The sequence below is a fragment of the Mesocricetus auratus genome, unplaced genomic scaffold, assembly GCF_017639785.1.
Source record: "Mesocricetus auratus isolate SY011 unplaced genomic scaffold, BCM_Maur_2.0 Super-Scaffold_4256, whole genome shotgun sequence".
Lineage (NCBI taxonomy): Eukaryota > Metazoa > Chordata > Mammalia > Rodentia > Cricetidae > Mesocricetus > Mesocricetus auratus.
The window spans coordinates 105697430-105717780 of NW_024429182.1; the positions used below are offsets into that span (position 1 = coordinate 105697430).

A 20351-nucleotide genomic window follows, 5' to 3' on the forward strand; every position below is an offset into this window, starting at 1 on the left:
TGAACATAACTGTTGGTATGATTTGTTCTTTGTTTTAGATTACTCTGCTTCATGTAAACACATCTGAATCACATAACCTCCCTGAGTCAGTGTGGGCCTCAGTTACCAGGAATTTTCACTTTGGTGTGTCAGTGGATCCCTCTCACAAGAGAGAAATGTACCTTGATTATTCTCTGTGAGCTTGTAACTGTAGGTGGGTGGTGGTCTCTGTTGTTCCCTTCTGCATCTTGATTGATCTGCATTATGGCAGAGTTTTCATTTGTTTAATGTTTGAGTTCTAGATAGTTCATCAAAATTGGAATTTGATTTTCTTTCCTTCTGCCTCCCTCCCTCCCCTCCCCTCCCTCCCCTCCCTCCCTCCTTCCCTCCCTCTCCTCCCTCCTCCTTCTTTCCTTCCTGTTTTTTGGGGTTTTTTTTGGCTGATTTTAGAAAGAAGCAAAAAAAATCTATTCTGCCATATTCAAATAGGATACACTGCATTATTAGTCTCTTTCCTGGTCCCTGAAGGGACTTGTATCAGCTCAAGATACCCTGAGATCAAGATCTCAGCACAAATATTTATTTGCCCCAGAGGGACAGAGGGTAGGGAATAAGAGACAAAGACAGGAGATAGAGCATGAGGGACAAGGGGAAGGGAACAGGGGAGAGCAGGGAGAGATATTTGTCCCTAGGGACAAAGGCCTGCCTCTGAATAGAGGAAACAGATGTGACCCATAGACAAATGACAGTTTGTAAAGTTAAAGGGGCAATCGTGTGTTAGGATGAGGTGTTTAATTTTGATTGGGCATGTTAGGGCAGTCAAAGGGGTTTTGATTTCTGGACTTTAATACTTTGATAGCTGGATCTTGGTAGTCAGCCTCAGGAAGAAGTGGTCAGCCAACTAAGGGAATAGACAGACCTTGGTTGCTAGCTTTAGGAATGTAATCTAACAGTTTTTAGCAAGGCAGAGAGGGGATGGGGGAGAAGTGCAAGGCCTGCCAGAGTCATGTTTGCCATGCTCTGGCTGGCTAGTGTCCCTTCAATACCCATTCAGCTTCAGCAATTACTTTCATGTAATCATTTTTTTCAGTCTCCATAGAGACTATCAAAAATTGCCAGTGCAGACTATTTCAAATCATCATGGCAGGGTATTGGGAAAAGTTTTCAATTAGCAATAATCTTTCCTCGGATAACCTCATTGGCTATGATACTGCCACTGTGCAAAGTATCTTTAAAGCTTTTTAAAAATATTTTATTTAATTATGTTTTAGTCAGGGTTTCTCCGTGTAGCCCTGGCTTGCCTAGAACTTCCTATGTAGACCAAGTTGGCCTCAGACTCAGATATCTACCTACCTTTGCTTCCTGAGTGCTGGGATTTAAGGGTTAAAGTTATTGCTTCAGACTTTCTGATGTTGGATTTCCCAAATTGTTGGTCACTGAGGTTGGAATTTTTGTCTACAATATGCCTGAACCTAGTGTTCATCTTGTTCACCTCCAAATAAAATGTCCCTCTGGTAGGAAAATGGAGCTATATAACCAAGTAGATCTGTACTACGAAGCTAGGGATGGGGAAGGCTAAAGTCCCCAGCTAAAAACAGAAGCTCTTTCTTTACTGAGATTTTCTTTGTTTCCTTCAAAATATGTTTCTATTTATGTGTATGTATGCATGTGTGTGATAATGTGCACATGTGCACATGTGCCTGAGGAGACCAGCCGAGGATGTCAGATCTCCGGGAGCTGGAGCTAGAGTTCTAGGCAGTTGTGAGCCACCTGGCATGGGTACTGAGAACTGAACTTAGGTCCTCTGAAAGAACAGCAGTTGAGCCTAGTGAGAGGTTCAACATCATTAGCCATTAGAGAAATGCAAATTAAAATTACAGTGAGAAGCTACATCTTTCTAGCTCTAGAAAAGAAAAACAAAAAAGTAATAGTTATTGCAAATTGTCATCTCTTGATGAAACTAGCTCATGGATTGGTTTTGTTTGTCATGCACAATATTAGCCAAGTGGTATATTTATTGAACTAGCATTTATTTCACTCACAGCAAGAAATGCCTATAATCTAGTATCAAGTGTACCTGATAGACAAGGAATGTTGCTTCCATTTTGCTATAGTTTCTATTTCTTTTTCTTACTGGACAGTGAAGCCAAATGTTTTTTGTTTTTGTTTTCTTTTTAAATTTAAATTAGAAACAAGCTTGCTTCACATGTTAATCCCAGCTCCCTCTCCTTCCCCTCCTCCCCCACCCCTCCAGCTTCCCATGCAATCCCCAATTCATTCCCCAGGGAGGGTGAGGCCCTCCATGGGGGATCTCCAGAGTCTGTCATTTCATTCAGGGCAGGGCCTAGGCTCTCCCCCAAGAGTTCAGGCTGAGAGAGCATCCTTCTTTGTAGGATGGGCTCCCAAAGTCCATTTGTATGCCAGGGATAAATACTGATCTACTTCCCAAGGCCCCATAGATTGCCTAGGCCTCCCTCACTGACACCTACATTCAGGGGGTCTGGAGCAGTTCCATGCTGGCCTCTCAGCCATCAGTATGGGGTTCAAAAGCTCCCCCTTGTTCAGGCCAGCTGTTTCTGTGGGTTTCACCAGCCCAGTCTTGACCTCCTTTGAAGCCAAATGTTTATTGCTATGCCACTGTGTTTGTGCCTTTGATTTTCTTACACGGGATTACTCTTATCTATTTTTTTTCATGTTACCGTAGGCATCTCATGATAACAGACTAAATTTAAAAGTTATAGAAATACAGAATATGTCTAATATACCACCCATTAATGTTATTATTCTCCTAGTGTCTTCACTGGCTACTCTGGCATGGCGCTGATACCACACAGGGAACTACAAGAGGATGGACAGCGGCTCACATAGCTGCAATTCGGGGTCAAGATGCCTGTATGCAGGTAATGCTTTTGATGATTGTTTTTTCTTTTCAGTTCAGTGAGTTCAGTTACTTTATCACAGCTCTGTTGGAATTCTGCCATTTATTTGGTGCAACACAAGCTGTAAAGAAGGAATGACTGATACCAGCTAGCCACATAAATGACATGTGACTAGAGATTTTATAGTCTCCGAAGGAGTTGGGTTTTCTTCAGTGATGTCACAGTCATGCCCAGAGTGTCGTCTTTGTAGTTTGCTCCTATGGTACAGATGATTGTATTGTGCCAATGTAAGTCTGTTCAAATCTTAGTTCTTAAAGTGATGGGTGTTAACTTGAGCAGGTAGGCAGTAAGAGGAAAGAGAAAATACATTAGTAACTTCTGGGGAAATTGGGTCAAGTGGAGCTTTACCTGATGTGTATCTTCCAACAAGCATTAGCTCAAGCCATTCCTTGCACCCTTCTCTGCCCCACACTAGTCTCTTCCTTCTTAGGGTTTTTATGCGGCGTACATTGGTTCTATGCTGCATGCTCGCTCCTCATCAAAGTCTTGTGTAGTTGATTAGCTGTCCCTAAGAACGTCCTGATTCTCTAGGTAGATAAGTTTTATTATTATTGTTATTATGATCCTTAAAACACAGTAAGTACTCACTATGTCATTTATGACTGTTATTGGCTGGTTAGATTGGACAAGGTCATGATGATTATTCTTTTTAAAGCCCTTGGTAGGAATTAAGACTGAGTAATCCTTTGCTAAGGTACTGGTAAATGAAGACTAACTAAAAAAGGAAATGCTGAGTGAGAAAGAAATAATTAAGAAATATTGACTAGCAGGGAGTTGGGGTTGTAGCCCCATGACAACATTCAGGGGTAGTATGGTCAAGGCTCTGGACCCAATCCTCAGTGCCAAAAAAGAAAAAGGTACTAAAAGTTCATTTGTAAAAATAGATTTTAATTTTAAAAAAATTTAAAAAACTATTTTGTCTTATGTGCATTGGTGTTTTGCTATCAGTGTCGGGTCTCCTGGAACTGGAGTTACAGGCAGTTATGAACTAACATATGGGTGCTGGGACTTGAACCCAGGTCCTCTGGAAGAGCAGTCAGTGCTCTTAACTGCTGAGCCTTCTTTCCAGTCCCATAGCTTTTAATTTTTGGAGCTGTTGTACGTTCAGGAAAATTGAGCAGAAGGTATACAGATTTCGAATTGTTAGATTGATTTCCCAGCCAGTGACTTTCCAGTGGCACAGCATAATCACCTGTACCCATAGTTTACATTGGGGTTCACTCTTGGTATTCTACAGACTGCATTCAAACAGATCTGCATCCACACAGTGCTTGGCTTATTTGTTTATTTTAATGATAATATCTTGATGTGTAAGATAGGCCGGGCTTGAATTTATGAGTCTTCTGCCTCAGCCTCCCAAGTTCTAGGAATACATATATATATTACATCCTGACTGTATTCCCCCACTCCCCTCCCTTTCCCTAGATCCACCCTCCATCTCCCCTCAGACAAGAGCTGGCCTCCCAGGGACATCAACCAAACATGGCATAACAAGCTACAGTAAGACCAGGCACATTCCATCAAATCAAGGCTGGACAAGGTAACCCAGTAGGAGGAAAAGGGTCCCATAATTAGGCAAAAGAGTCAGAGACAGCCCCTGCTCCCACTGTTAGGAACCCCACAAGAACACTGAGCTACTCAGCCATAATCTATATGCAGAGGACCTAGGTCAGACCCTTAAGGCTACTTGATTTCTTTGAGCCCGTATGAGTCCCAGCATTTGGGATCACTAATTTCTTTTAGTGCTCAGTATTTCATTGTCTGAATATTTGTTAGTGTTTACCCACTCAAGGGTATTTTCATTTTTTTCCAATCGTGGCGATATGAGTAAAGCTTATAAATATTCACTTTTAGATTTTCATAAGTTTCCAGTTTTATTAGGTATTTACATAAATACAAGGAGTGTATGATTGTTGGATTATGGTGAGGTTATGCTTAGCTTCATAAGAGACACTGCCCTACCATCTTCCAAAATACTCAGCCTTGGCCTCTCATCCTTGCCAGCTTTTGTGCTGTCAGTGTTCTGGACTGTGGCAATTCTAATAAATAGATAGGGACATTTTATTGTTGTTTAAATTTGTACTTCTCTGGTGGCCTTTGATGTAGAGAAGCTTTTCATATGGTTATCATCATTTGGTAATTTTTTGGTAGTATAGAAGACTGATCTCAGGACCTGCTGTAAGTTAAGAAGTTTACCACTGAGTTACATCTACAGCTCTGACCAATGTTAAAATTGAATTTTTTCTTATTGTTTAAGAATTTGTTTTGTGGGTTGGAAACATGGCTCAGAGGTTAAGAACACTGGCTGCTCTTCTGGAGGTCCTGAGTTCAAGTCCCAGCAACCACATGGTGGCTCACAACAATCTGTAATGAGATCTGGTGCCCTCTTCTGGCCTGCAGGCATACATGGAGTGCTCTATACATAATAAATAAACAAATAAAATCTTAAAAAAAGAGAATTTGTTTTGTGTTTTGAGTAATAGTCCTTTATTGAATATATTCTCTTTGTGCGAACTGTCTTTTTTATTCTATTTCCAGTGTCTTTTTAGGGTCAGGGTGTTTAATTTCAATGAAAGCCTAATTTTTCAGGTCTTTCTTTCATGGATTGTACATTAGGTATTGCATCTAAAGAACTGTAGCCCAGCCCTAGGTTTTTCCTGTAGGGGTATTATAGTTTTGTATTTTCTATGTGTGATCCATTTTACGTTAGTCCCTTCCTTCCTTCCTTTCCTTCCTTCCTTTTTTTTTTTTTTTTTGAAACACAGTCTCTCTACATAGCCCTAGCTGTCATGGAACTCACTATGTAGACCAGGCTTGTATCAAACTCACAGAGATCCTCCTGCTTCTGCCTCCGAAGTGCTGGGATTAAAGGTATGTGCCAGCATACTTTGCCAAGTTATTTTTTTTTCAATGTTTGTAAGGTTTGTGCTTAGTTCAGTATTTTTACATGTGAATACTCAATTATTTTGATACCTGTATGTTGAAAACACAATCTTTTGTTCATTATACTTACTATCTTTTCTCCTTTCTTCAGTTTCATTGCAATATCTGTTAGTTCTTTGGCCAATACCAGTTTGTCTTGATTTCTGAAATGAGTCTTGAAGTTGGGTCAGTCCTTCAACTTTGCTCTTCTCTTTTAACATTGTTATTCTGGGTCTTTTCTCTCTCTGTAAACTTTAAAAGCTGCTTGCTGATATCCAGAAAGCACATCACTGGGTTTTCATTAGGACTGATAGATTTGTGAAATTAATTCTTTGTCTGTTATACAGGAAGAAACCCTATAGTCAATGACCCATATGAAAATCGACTCAGTTGCACACTTGGATGAAACCATCTTAGAAGATTGACCAGAAATTTAGAACTAGCCAATTAAGGTCCTGCAGGCAATTAACTTTTACAAGAAGACCTCAACCCCTTTTTTAGGGTTATCTAAGGAATGTATCATATTTTACCTGTAGATCATATGTAGTTTTTTTGTTATAGATACATGAATTGCTTACCTTTACTCTATCAGAATTCATAGTTTAACATCTGTACTCATGCATACCTATTCCCATTTCTGTTTCTAGGCTCTTATAATCAATGGAGCCAACCTGGCAGCTAAAGATGATCGTGGATGTACTCCTCTACACCTTGCTGCCACTCACGGACACTCTTTTACTTTACAAATAATGCTGCGAAGTGGAGTGGTGAGGGGCTCCTTTTAATTAGTTAGTGGTACTGTGTGATCATGTGATGGACTAGTATTTTTGGTAGTTTGGTTATGTGGTCCTGACTTTTAGAATCCTTCCTATGACTTGGGGGAAGTAATTTTTTTTTTCCCCTTTAGCTTTCCTATCTTTAAACATGGATTCAGTAATTAAGACAGATCTCTCCCTGTCTTTTCCCCAAATGAACAGTAATACAATATATTTCAGAGGTTATGTGTATGGATGCTGGTTCAGAGCTTAACTGGGAAGACTCTGAAGCTTTTTAAATAAATCTTCACCAGGTATTATATCTTTTTTTATTTTTTCTTTTTTATCATTTTTTATTTTAATTTTAAATAGCTTGTTTTACATGTCAATCCCAGTTCCCTCTCCCTCCCCTCCTCTCGCACTCCCCTTCCCCCTCCCACCCTCCCACCCTATTGCCAAATCCTTCCACATAGGGGATATCTAGAGTCTGTCATTTCTCTCTGGGTAGGGTCCAGGCACTCCCCTAAGAGTCCAGGCTGAGAGAGCATCCCTCTTTGTGCTATAGGCACACGAAGACTGTTTGTATTCCAGGGATAGACACTGATCCACAGCTCAGGGACCCGTAGGTTGCCCAGGCCTTCTCGCTGACACTCACATTTGGGGGGTCCAGATCAGTCCCATGCTGGCCTCCCCACTGTCGGTCTGGGGTCCAAGAGCTCTCCCCTGTTCAGATCAGCTGTCTCTGCTGGTTTTGCCAGCCCATTCTTTGCCAATTTGCTCATCACTCCTCTCTCTCTGTCACTGGGATCCTTGGGTTCAGTTCAGTGATTAATTATGTGTTTGCCTCTGCTTCCATCAGTCACGGGATGAAGGCTCCCGGATGGTTATAGACATCAAGTTCATTATCAGGAATGGGCATTCGAGGTGGTCTCTCCACTATTGCTTAGCTTGCCAATTGGTGTTATCCCTTTAGATCACTGGAGGTCACTCTGGTGCCTGATCTGTCTTCTAACCTATGATTCCCTCTTCTCCCTATTCTACCCCCACCCCCTCAACTTCCTGTTCCCCCATGACCAACTCTCTTCCTCTTCACCCCCTCTCTTCTTCCCAGGTCCCACTCCCCCCCACCCCTCGCTGCAGGTATTATATCTTTATGAATTTGTGTGTATCTACAAAATGCTTTTAAAACCTCTTTATTTCATACACCAGTTTAGGAAGTGATTTATTTCTCCAGGTTTGAATTTATTTATTCTAATGTTTATCTATTAAACTGTGTATACATGCATGTGGATATGTACATATGAGTACAGGTGCCTGCAGAGGCCAGAGGCCTCAAATTCTCACTGGAATAGTTACATCATGTTAGCTATGGCTAACACAGGTCCTCTCTATGTTTAACTGCTGAGTCACCTCTCCAGTTTCCTGATATTTATTTTTTATAGTACTCAGTGGTTATATAACTTTTTAAAGAACAGAGTTTTTACTGAGTATGATGGCTCATGCCTGTAATCTCAGCATTTGAGAGGTTGAGACAAAAGGGTTGCAAACTTGAGCCAGCCTGGGCTACAATCTGAGACCTTGTTTAAACCCCCCCCCCTTCCCCCCGCCTCCGACAAAGAGAGATGTGGGGAAGAAACACTGCCAGTATGGAAGACATTATAGTGCAAGGGTTTTCTAGGAAGTAAAAGCATCAAACATTTTTCTTTTGATTAATTCTTTATGTTCTCAATGATAAGACAAAATTTAAACCCATCCCCATCCTTTTTATTTTATAGATTTAGGACTGTGAAACAATTACTTAGTTTCTTTGAAAATATTGTTTCATATGAACTGGTAGTTTTCTTTTTAAAAGGCTGTTTTATAACATTTCACTGAAAACTTCCTTGCTTATATGTTCAGGTTAGTGGGTGCAGTCAGTTTTTTTTAATCATATTAAATGTTTGCTGCATAATTTTAAGAATAGCTTCTAAGTTTTACTTGTCAAATCAAGCTTCTAGATTTACAGCTTTCCATACTAAATAGCAAGAAACTGAGCTCTTGTGAATTTTACCTCTAGGATCCCAGTGTGACTGACAAGAGAGAGTGGAGACCTGTGCATTATGCAGCTTTTCATGGGCGCCTGGGCTGTTTGCAGCTTCTTGTCAAATGGGGGTGTGGCATAGAAGATGTGGACTACAATGGAAACCTTCCGGGTATTGAATTGAAGCAAACATTTTAGTTTTTCATTGATAAAATATTTAAATACCTGATCATATTTAAGAAATTTAAACTGTCCCCATCATTCTGTAATTTCTTCATGAAGCTAAAATAGTAGCTCAGCTGATACGAACTTTACTATCATGTCTGTGCTACATACCCATCATGGTTTCTTTTCTAGAGCTATCCCAGCAGTAGAGAAGCTGGTTCTTCCTTTTCTTTCGTTCCTGCCTCTCCTCCTTGAACAGTATTCATGTGGGATACAGCTGAGGGCCTTAAGCAGGTGCCTGGTCACCAGGCTGCATCTTCCAGGGTTTATGCTTTTTTTTTTTTTAAACGTCCTATCGTTCTGCCACTCAGACAACTATTTTACTATTTAGGTAGTACAGAGGACACACGCATGTATGAACTGCTTTGTTAATTTCAGTTTAGGTTTAACTTGAAACAAACTGGCTAGTTGACATATAAATTCTAAATACTCTTTCTTCTTTATGAGGTGGTATTGAAATTCAGAAGATAGGAATAAAAATGATCCGTGAGGACTGGAGAAATGGCTCAGCACTTAAAGTAATGTGCTGCTTTTCCAGGGGAATCTTAGTTTAGTTTCCAGCATCTACATCAGATAGATCACAACTGCCTATAACTCCAACTCCAGGGGATCTGATACCCTCTTCTGAACTCCATGAGGTTACCTAAACTCACCTGTACACATACCCACATAAACACACACACACACACACACACACACACACACACACACACGAGCAGGTGTACACATGATTTTTAAAAAAGATTCTTTAATTATATCTTAAAGGAATTTTAAGCATGTCTATGAAGGGGAAATCTAGGCAGATAATATAAGCAAATCTGATCCAATTGCTTTGCTGTTTAGAACATGTCTGGATCCCTATGGATCCATGATTGTTTGCCTTGATGTGTTGGGTGCTGTCTTCTTCCTCCTTTCTCTGTCTTTGCACCTTTACACCACTACCTGGAAATTCTTTATGATGTATACTTTTAGCATCCTTTTTGTGAAGACTTGTTGGTTTGTATGAATTCATTTTTTTAATATATGAAAGTGATCTTACTTTGATCTTATCCTTCTTAAACTTACTCTTTTGTTCAATTAAATTTCAACTTACTCTTTTGTTCAATTAAATGTCTGTCTGTCTGTCTGTCTCTGTCTCTGTCTCTGTGTGTGTGTGTGTGTGTGTGTGTGTGTATGTTACTCAGGATTGAGTTCAGAACCTAACCTGTAATCTCTACTACTGAGATACATTCCAACCCCCCAATACAAATTTAAAGTATAATGGGCATATAGAAAAGCATCCAATTCTATGCATATGCCATTGAATTTTCACAAATGAATGCATCTCTATAACCACTAAGATCAACTAATATCTATTACTTGCACCCAGAAACTTCTCTCCCATCCCCTTTCTAGTTAACCGGGACCTTCTAAAATTAATGCCTAACTTCTGGCTTCTAATTCAGCCCCGCCCCCTAGTTTTGACCTGTCTGGGATGAAATAATATATTAGTATTCTGAGTGCCTGGCTTGTATTTCCTTTGCAAAGTCAGTGTACCAATTATACTCATAGCAGTATTTAAGAGTTCCCCTTGAGCCAGGCGGTGGTGGCACACGCCTTTAATCCCAGCACTCGGGAGGCAGAGGCAGGTGGATCTCTGTGAGTTCGAGGCCAGGCTGGACCGATAGCCTCCAAAACAATACAGAGAAACCCTGTCTCGTAAAAACCAAAAAAAAAAAAAAAAAAAAAAAGAAAAAGAAAAAAAGAAAAAAAAGAGTTCCCCTTGCAGCTAGGTATGGTGCTGTGTTCCTCCAATTAAAAGGTAAAGGAGGATCAAGACTGGAAACCACCACAGGCTGAATATTGAAGGCATGGCCAGCCTGGGCTCCATAGGGAATTTCTCTCATAATCAAATTTAAGTGTATATAGAGTAAATATGTAAAGACAATATAAGACAAATAGAGGAGCTGGAGAGATGGCTCAGCACTTAAGAGCACTTACTACTGTTGCAGAGGACCTGATTTATGTCCCAGCACCCATTTTGGTTAGCTCACAACTGCCTGTAACTCCAGCTGGACATTCCTGTACAGAGACATGCACACATACAAATAATTTTTAAAATATGAAACATGTAGAAATATATTTCTAAACATATAACTAAGGCATTATAAATATATATAAATCTATGAAATCAGAAGGCAGAAGGACGATTATTTGGGGGGTTGGGGCAACAGGAAAAGGAAGTGGGAGAGTGAATGTCAGCCATTTACAATAATACCCATATGAAAATGTCATATGAAATCCATTATTTTAATGATGATTAAAAATAATAAAGAAGGTAATTTGGGAATATGGAAGAAACATTTTAGTAGCTCACCTTATTAACACTGGCCATTAAACAGTTGCTTTAATTTTAGTCATTCTGTTGGATTATTGGCTCTCTTGATGGTTTTAATTCGTGTTTTTGGTCATGACTGCTGACAGTGCACATTTTATTTCTTTCTATGTTTAATGGGTACTGGTTATTTTCTGTTGTGCCATAGCAGTTCAGACATCCTTCCTATGTCCTGGTTCTTCTTTTTCTTCCTGAGTTATAAGGATTCTTCACAGAGTCTAGATGCAAGCCCTTTATCAGCTTCATAAATTTCACATACCTTTTCTACTACGGACTGACCTTTTTCTTTTTTGCGATATCTTTTAATGAATAAAAGTTTACTTTCAATGTAGTCCAGTTTAATAGTATCTTCTCTTTATGGTTAGTACTTTTTATAATTGATTAAAAAATATTCACTCTGTTCTGTGGTCACAGAGACATCTTTTATGTTTGAGAAACTTTATTTTACTTTTATGTTTACTTTTCTTTGTGAAATACAAGGTAGGAATTAGTTTCATTTTGAGTATGTCTGATCATTTTAATGGGTCTTTTGCTATTTGGCCATTTAAAAGATCAAACTTGTTTTTTTTGGGGGGGGAGCGGGGAAACAGGGTTTCTCTGTGTAACCTTAGCTGTCCTGGAACTTACTCTGTAAACAGGCTGGCCTTGAACTCACAGAGATCGGCCCTCCTCTGCCTCTCAAGTGCTGGAATTAAAGGTGTGCGCCACCACTGCCCTGTTCAAACTTGGTTTTTAAACATCAAACATCTATCTTTTTTTTTTGTTTGGCTTAGCAACAATTGTTTTTATTTTTAACAAATTTTGTGGAACCATAACTTTAACCCCATAGAGAAGATTAACATTAATTTATACAATAAGACCTAATCATAAAAGAAAATCAGAAGTTGGGATTATAGTTTAATAGTATTGTTAAACATCTATCTTTGTTATTATAGTCTATATAGAGGAGAAGAATGCCTGAGGGACTAGATATACTCTCAAAAACTTTTTTTAATGAAACCAATTTTGGGTTTAATAAAAATCTTTTAATATTGATTTAAGCATGAAAGTTAAGAGAGATATGCTCAGAGAGACATATAACATGTCATGAATGTGTGCTCTGAGAGACAGTTGCCATCTCAAACAATTTGGTATATATTGAGTACCACTCATGTATCTATATACCAGAGATAACTCAGCAGAAAGTGCTTGTTTTCATGTAGTGATGAGGGGAAAGATAGAGTCAAAATGAATGATCCAAACATACAGCATTATATAGAAATACATGTTTGGGTAAATATAGGAAAGAGAAGTGGAGGCTATTAGAGGGATAAAATTTAAAATAGTATTATAGTTAGGAAAGCCTTCAACGAGGCAGTAAAGTTGGTGGAGACTGAAGGAGTTGAGCTTTTGGCTAGTCCGAAGAATATTACAGGGAGAGGCGATGAGGCATGTGCTGCTCCCCTCCCGAGTTCTGGTGGTTTGCATAACAGAGTGTCACTGTGACCAGAACAAAGTAAAGACCTGAGTAACAGATGAGGGACCAAGAGCTACTGAAAGGGTTTGAGCACAGGGTGATATGAGCAAACTTATGCCGTAGAGCATTGGTTCTCAATGGTGACCCCTTTGGCAAACTTCTATCTCTGAAAATATTTACATCATGATTCAGAACAATAACAAAATTACAGTTACAAAGTAGCAATGAAGTAATTTTATGATTGGTGAGGGGGGTGGTCACCATAACATGAAAGACTGTATTAAAGGGTTGCAGCATTAGGAAGGGTGAGAAACACTGCCTTAGGATCATTTTGGTTATTATATTTGTAATCTACTGTAGTGAGGGTGTGGGCATGACAAGGCAAGAAGCAGAGAGAGAGAATCCAGATATGGTGATAGGCTCTTGTAATCTCAGCTATTCCATAGTTTGAGGTATAAGAATTGCAAATTTGAGGTCAGGCTGAGTAATTTAGCAAGACCCTGTCTCAAAATAAAATAGAAGAAACAGGGAGATGTAGCCCAGTGGTTGGGCATTTGCCTAGCATGCTCAAGGCTCTGGGTTTAATCTCCAGTGCCTGGGGAAAGGAAAACAAGTCCAGAATAACAATTTAAAGTACTGTTTGGGTTTGACCATGTATGGTGGTATGGAATGGAAGAGGTAGGGCTAGTGGGAAGGAATTGGGTTCTGTGTATATTCTGAGGGAGACAGAATTCTGATGTAGTAAATGTGGGGAGTGACGACGGACGGTAATAAAGTCTGGATGACTTAGGAAGAAGAGAGCTTTCTTTTGGTTGAGATTCAGAAGACAGGGCTGGAGAGGTAGCTCAGCAGCTAAGAGCACTGGCTATTCTTCCAGAGGATCAGAGTTCAATTTCTAGTACCTGCATGGCAGCTCATAACAGCCTGTAACTCTACCTCCAGGGGATCTGACACCCTTACACAGATGTATATGCACACAAAACACAAATGCACATAAAATAAAAATAAATCATTAAAAAGATGCAGAAGGCAGTGTCAGGAAAGTGTGAGGGAAGAGCTTAGTTTTGATATATTAAGTCAGAAATCTGTGAGATTTGAAAATGTATGTGATGAATAAGTGGTTGGCAGGGTTATTTTCAGGAGGGAACTTTTGGTAGGGCTGCAGGATGACCCAGGATGGCATGGTCTCTGGACTGAAGGACTCCTCTTTGTGATACAATGGCCACTTGAATACCTTGCTGTCCTTTAGTCACAGTTTGCCCAAATAGTATACTTTTTCTTGGTCTCTGGAGTCATTGCTTTATAACTGTTTTTCTCTCTCCCCAAAAGGTTTGGTTATGTGCTTCTCAATCTGATCCATTATTTTTTGTTTGTTTTTTTGTCAATTATAGCTTTTAGAAATGACTTGTATTGTTTTATTTTCAAGGACTTAGTGTGGAAACAGTGAATTTGCTAATTTGTTGCTTAGTGTGCAACCTTTTTTCTTTTTCAGACAGGGTCTTACAATGTAGCCCATGCTGACTTTGAACTAGTACTCTTGCCTTCACCTCTCCAATGTTGGGATTGCAGTTCTGTGTCTCCATGACTGGCTAGTGTAGAGTTTTAACTTAAGTTTTTGTATTAATTATAAAGAATAATGAGTTATAAGAAGGTGTCAAATACAGAATGATAAAAATAGTTATCTTTGCTCTATAAAGCTTCCTTCCTTCCTTCCTTCCATCCTTTCTTCTTTCCTTTTTAATCATTTTGAGGCAAGGTCTTTGTATTATGCAGCTCTGGCTGTCCTGGAATTCAAGGTGGGCAAAACTACCCCTGACTAAAGCTATTTTCAAAAAAAACTTTTACAAGCTGGCCTAGAACTCACTATACAGTTCAAGGTGGCCTGGAAATTAACAGCCCTTTTGGCTCTCCCATTATAGCCAGGTGCCACTATACCCAGCTTTTTGAGGTACTGTATTGTCAATTTTAGAATTAACTCCATTCTTTTTGTTTTATCTACAGTTCACTTAGCAGCCATGGAAGGCCACCTTCATTGTTTTAAATTCCTACTGAGTAGAATGAACAGTGGAACGCATGCTTTAAAAGCCTTCAATGATAATGGAGAAAATGTATTGGACCTGGCCCAGCGCTTCTTGAAACAGAACATTTTACAATTTATACAAGGGGCTGAGTATGAAGGAAGCAATCCAGATGATCAGGACAGTAAGTAATTTACCCCACATACCGCAGAGAATGATAATATTAAAATGGAGCCCAGCCGGGTGGTGGTGGTGCACTCCTTTAATCCCAGCACTCAGGAGGAAGAGGCAGGTATGAGTTCAAGGCCAACCTGGTCTATAGACTGAGTTCCTGCACAGGCTCCAAAGCTACAGAGAAACTCTGTCTCATAAACTAAAATTAAACCAAATAAAAAAAAAACAAAAAACAAAAACAAAACCCAAAAACAAAAAACCTAAAATGTAACCCAAAGACAAAGAGTTTGTAATGCAAATGTTACATCAAAATATATGTGTTACTATCCACATTCAATCTGATTCTTTATTATGAAGCATTTTAGACAAATCATGTAGTAACTGTGTTGGCTAGTGTTTATGTCAGATGGACACAAGCTAGAGTCATTAGAGAGGAGGGAGCCTAAATTGAGAAAATGTGTACATAAATCTGACTTCAGGCAAGTCTGTAAGGCATTTTCTTTTAAATTAGTGATTGATGTGGGAGAGCCCAGTCCATTGGCTGCTGTGCTGGTTGTGGATTCTGTAAGATTGCAGACTGAGCAAGCCATGGGGAGCAAGCCAGTAAGCAGCACCCCTCCATGGCTTCTGCATCAGCTCCTGCCTCCAGGTTCCTTCCCTGTTTGAGTTTCTGTTTGACTTTCTTCAGTGATGAATAGTGATATGGAAGTGTAAGCCAAATAAACCTTTTCCTCTCCAAGTTGCAAAAAGTAACACTCACTAAGACAGTGACATTGAACTTAAGAATAAAGTACTACAAAGTTGAACCTTTTAGCTCTCTCCCTAATGCCATTCTTTTTTCTCAAGGGGGTGTCTTAGTGTTATTATTGCAGTGATCAAACACCATGACCAAAAGCAACTTGGGGAGGAAAGGGTTTATTTGGCTTACACTTCCAAAGTCAGCGCAGGAACTCAAGCAGGGTAGGAACCTGAAGTTAGAAGCTAATGCTGAGGCTATGGAGGAGTAGTGCTTACAGGCTTATAGAACCCAGGACCAGCAGCCTAGGGATGGCATCACCTACAGTGGGCTGGACTCTACCCCATCAATCACTAATTAAGAAAATGTTCTATGGGCTTGCCTACAGCCTGATCTTATGGAAGATTTTTTCAATTGAGGTTTCCTCTCTGAGATGACTTTAGCTTGTATCAAGTTGACATAAATAATAGCCAGGACGAGGGTAAAATTTTGTGATTTATTGGTCCATTTTATGGTTTTATATCTTAGTTACAATTCTATCTATATATAATACATTCACAAAATATATAATACTATATTGTGTATTTACTGTAGTAAGAAACTAAACTATTGCAACATATTACTTGTCTGTTCTCCACTTGGCCTTTAATTTGCTTGTGGTTTCTTGCTAAAACTGTGAATGTGTGGTGAATATTTTTGTACACACCTCCTTGTGTACATGGTCAGAGTTTCTTTAGAGAATTGCCTTCTTGTCTTCGCTTCACATAGCCCACAGTGAATGTGAACATTATATTGTATTCTGGGATCACTGGATGAAGATTTTTAAGGTTTTGACTATTCTGTAAAAACTCACAGTTAACAGTTTTGCTTTTGTGGTGGGGACATGGTGCTATGATTGTATATACCATGTCATATACCTATATTTTTCCCTTGTTAAAAATTTCATTTTATTTATTTTTCTAAGTAATTTAAGTTCTATATATTCTTGGTGTGAATCATTTATTGATTTTTATCAGATATAATTTTCTCTCATAAGTGGATTATTCTTTCACTTTATTATGGTATCCTTAAACATCAGTTTTTAATTTACTTAAGTTAAAGCATTCATGGGTGTGATTTTATGACTTTTGACCTATGTATGCACTCATGATCCCATCCTAACAGTCAAGATACAGACATTTCCATCACACCTGGGTTTTCTCAGACTCCTTTCTGCTTACTGCACCTTTTACTCTGTCTCCATGCAGTCACAGATCTGCTTTGTGTCAATAATACAGGTTAGCTTGCATTAGTTAGAGTTTTATGTATAGAGAGAGAATCCATGCTATGTGTATTTGTAGTTTATTCTTTTTTATGCTATGTTGTATGACCAATGGAATGGAGGTGAGCGTTGGGTTGCTTTCACTTTGGGATTTATCAATTATTATGTTTACATAGACCAGTGGTTCTCAACCTTTCTGATGCTGCAGTCCTTTAATACAGTTCATCATGCTGTGGTGACCTACAGCCATAAAATTATTTATTGCTGTTTTGTAGCTGTAATTTTGCTACTGTTTTGAATCATAATGCAAATATTGGATATGCAGGATATCTGATATGTGACCCTTATGCAAGGGCCCTTCAATCCTCGTATAGGTCAGAACCCATAGGTTGAGAACCACTGGCATAGATATCTGTTTCTATTCTTCTTTGGTAAGTACTTAGGAGTGAAACATATAATGGGTATATATCTAACTTTAGATATTATTTAAGAATCTACTTTTCAAACTGTTTTCCAAAGTGCTCTATATCCTTGTCAACACAGGTCATAGTTAGTCTGTTCAGTTGTAGTCATTTTAATGGGTGTGTGTTGGTTTCTTGAGCATCTTTTTTTTTTTTTTTTTTTTTTTTTTTGGTTTTTCGAGACAGGGTTTCTCTGTGGCTTTGGAGGCTGTCCTGGAACTAGCTATTGTAGACCAGGCTGGTTTTGAACTCACAGAGATCTTCCTGCCTCTGCCTCCCAAGTGCTGGGATTAAAGGCGTGCGCCACCAACGCCCGGCGTCATATCACTTCTGTAATGAAATACCTTTTTAGTTTTTGGTATTGTAAAGATAAGACTTTTCTAATTATTGAATGCTTGAGAGATTTTTTGCATATTCTGGACATAATCTGTCAGATGTGGATTACAAATAATTTCTTCCATTCATAGTCTTATTGTTTTCAAAGAGCAAAAATTTTAAATTTTATTAAGTTATAATTTACAATTTTTTGCTTCAGATATTGTGTAGCACATTTAGTGCTATTTAATTTTATAATTCTTTTTACTTGTCAGTGTGTCAGTTGAACTCACTTGAGTAGTTTCATAGTTAGGATAATGTTGAATTCTGAATTGTATGACATCTTGAGGTACGGAAAAGAACAATTGCTGTGTTTACTAAAATGCTGACTTTTTATTTAGATTTAGCTTTTCCAGGTCATGTGGCTGCCTTTAAAGGTGATTTAGAAATGCTTAAGAAATTGATTGGAGATGGAGTAATCAATTTGAATGAACGTGATGATAATGGATCGACTCCTATGCATAGAGGTGAGGTTGCTTCAGGGGGGTGAAGAGGAAGAGAGTTGGTCATGGGGGAACAGGAAGTTGAGGGGGTGGGGGTAGAATAGGGAGAAGAGGGAATCATAGGATCGAATACAGATCAGGCACCAGAGCGACCTCCAGTGATCTAAAGGGATAACACCAACTGGCAAGCTAAGCAATAGTGGAGAGACCACCTCGAATGCCCATTCCTGATAATGAACTTGATGTCTATAACCATCCGGGAGCCTTCATCCCGTGACTGATGGAAGCAGAGGCAAACACATAATTAATCACTGAACTGAACCCAAGGATCCCAGTGACAGAGAGAGAGGAGTGATGAGCAAATTGGCAAAGAATGGGCTGGCAAAACCAGCAGAGACAGCTGATCTGAACAGGGGAGAGCTCTTGGACCCCAGACCGACAGTGGGGAGGCCAGCATGGGACTGATCTGGACCCCCCCAAATGTGAGTGTCAGCGAGAAGGCCTGGGCAACCTATGGGGCCCTGAGCTGTGGATCAGTGTCTATCCCTGGTATACAAACAGTCTTCGTGTGCCTATAGCACAAAGAGGGATGCTCTCTCAGCCTGGACTCTTAGGGGAGTGCCTGGACCCTACCCAGAGTAAAATGACAGACTCTAGATATCCCCTATGTGGAAGGATTTGGCAATAGGGTGGGAGGGTGGGGGGGAAGGGGAGTGCGGGAGGAGGGGAGGGAGAGGGAACTGGGATTGACATGTAAAACAAGCTATTTAAAATTAAAATAAATAAAAAACAATTTCTCATGCTTTTAAAGTCGTTATTGATCAGAAATCTACCCTAGTGGATATTAGTGAATGTTATATAAAATATACAGTGCCTCATTTCTGATTCAAGTGCCTTTTATGATGATATGTATCTATATATATCATCTATCTATCTATCTATCTATCTATCTATCTATCTATCTATCTATCTATATTTATTTATTCAATCAGGCTGGCTCCAAACTCACAGTGGTTCACCTGCTTCTGCCTCCTGAATGCTGGGATTAAAGGTGTGTTCCACCACCACCTGGCAGATTAATTTTTTCCTCTCCTTCCCTCCTTTCTTCTTTCCCTCCCTCCCTCCCTACTTCCCTCCCTCCCTCCCTCCCTCCCTTTACCTGTCCCTCCCTTTTACTTTTAATTTTATTTTGGAAACAGGGTCTTGCTGTATATATCCCTGTCTATGCATGTAAAGTAGACTGGCCTCGAACTCAGAGATCTGCCTGCCTGTTTCTGTCCTGGGAGCTAGGATTACAGGCATGTGGCACTATGTACTGCTCTTTTTGTCTTTAAAAATATTTTATTTTATATATACGAGTGTTTGCCTGCATGTATGGATTGATAGACACCATGTACATGTCTGGTACCTGAACAAACTAGAAGAGGGCATCAGATCTCCTGAAACTGGAGTTACAGACAGTTGTAAGCTGCCATGTGGGGGCTCGGAACTGCACTCAGTTCCTCCTGTAAGGGCAAATGCTCTTAATGGCTATGCCATTTCTCTATTGCAGAATCTTTTTCTTATATTCCATTTTAGATGAATTATTTATCCTTCCCTTTTACTCTGCATTGCCTGTGACAGAATGGAAATGTTAGGCTAAACTAATTATTTTAAACCATACCATTATTCATGATCATAAATATGATTTTTGATAGTATTTAACAACAATATGTTACTGTTATGTCTAAAGAATATGTCTAATGGGTGTTTACTTACAGAGTTTTGGATAATCCTGTAGTAGTTTTTGTCAGTTGGTTCTAGATAGGAGAGAGAGACAGACAGGGATAGACAGAGAGAGGAGAGAGAGAGAAATGAGGAAAGGGAGTAGGAATTGAGGAGCAGAACAATTTGCTAATGATCAAAGTTTATTGGGACTTAGTAATAATATCAGATATTTATGACAACAGTGCCTATCTCTCACTACACTTAATGATTACTGAAACCCTGTCAATTTGTCTGTCTGCCTATGCTAGAGCAAGATTGGTGGTGGCGGGGGTATCAGTGATATGGTTCAGTGGGTAAAGGTGCTTGCTGCCAAACCTGATGGCATGAATTTGATACTCAGAATCCATGGTAGATGATGCACTTGAAAGTTGTCTTCTGACCTCCAATTTTACACTGTTCATGCACAAATGTGTGCAGGTACAGACAAAGTAAATAAAAAGATGTAA

General features: G+C 39.3%; 1 protein-coding gene and 1 non-coding gene across 3 annotated transcripts in view; one reads left to right on the forward strand and one right to left on the reverse strand.

Moving 5' to 3' along the window:
- Nucleotides 1–20351, forward strand: part of Ankrd42 (ankyrin repeat domain 42) — a 50552-nt gene that overhangs the window by 9248 nt on the left and 20953 nt on the right. Inside the window, exons 3-7 of one of the 2 annotated variants that reach the window (XM_040728484.1) lie at nt 2772–2879; nt 6488–6607; nt 8652–8787; nt 14672–14872; nt 18037–18162. In XM_040728484.1, coding sequence (XP_040584418.1) covers nt 2772–2879; nt 6488–6607; nt 8652–8787; nt 14672–14872; nt 18037–18162 — 691 coding nt within the window. The remainder of the gene's footprint in view (nt 1–2771; nt 2880–6487; nt 6608–8651; nt 8788–14671; nt 14873–18036; nt 18163–20351) is intronic. The other variant, XM_040728490.1, reaches the window with a different exon arrangement.
- On the reverse strand, nt 1070–1207 carry LOC121135693. The gene has a single exon (XR_005872790.1). It is a non-coding gene; the product is annotated as a U4 spliceosomal RNA (small nuclear RNA).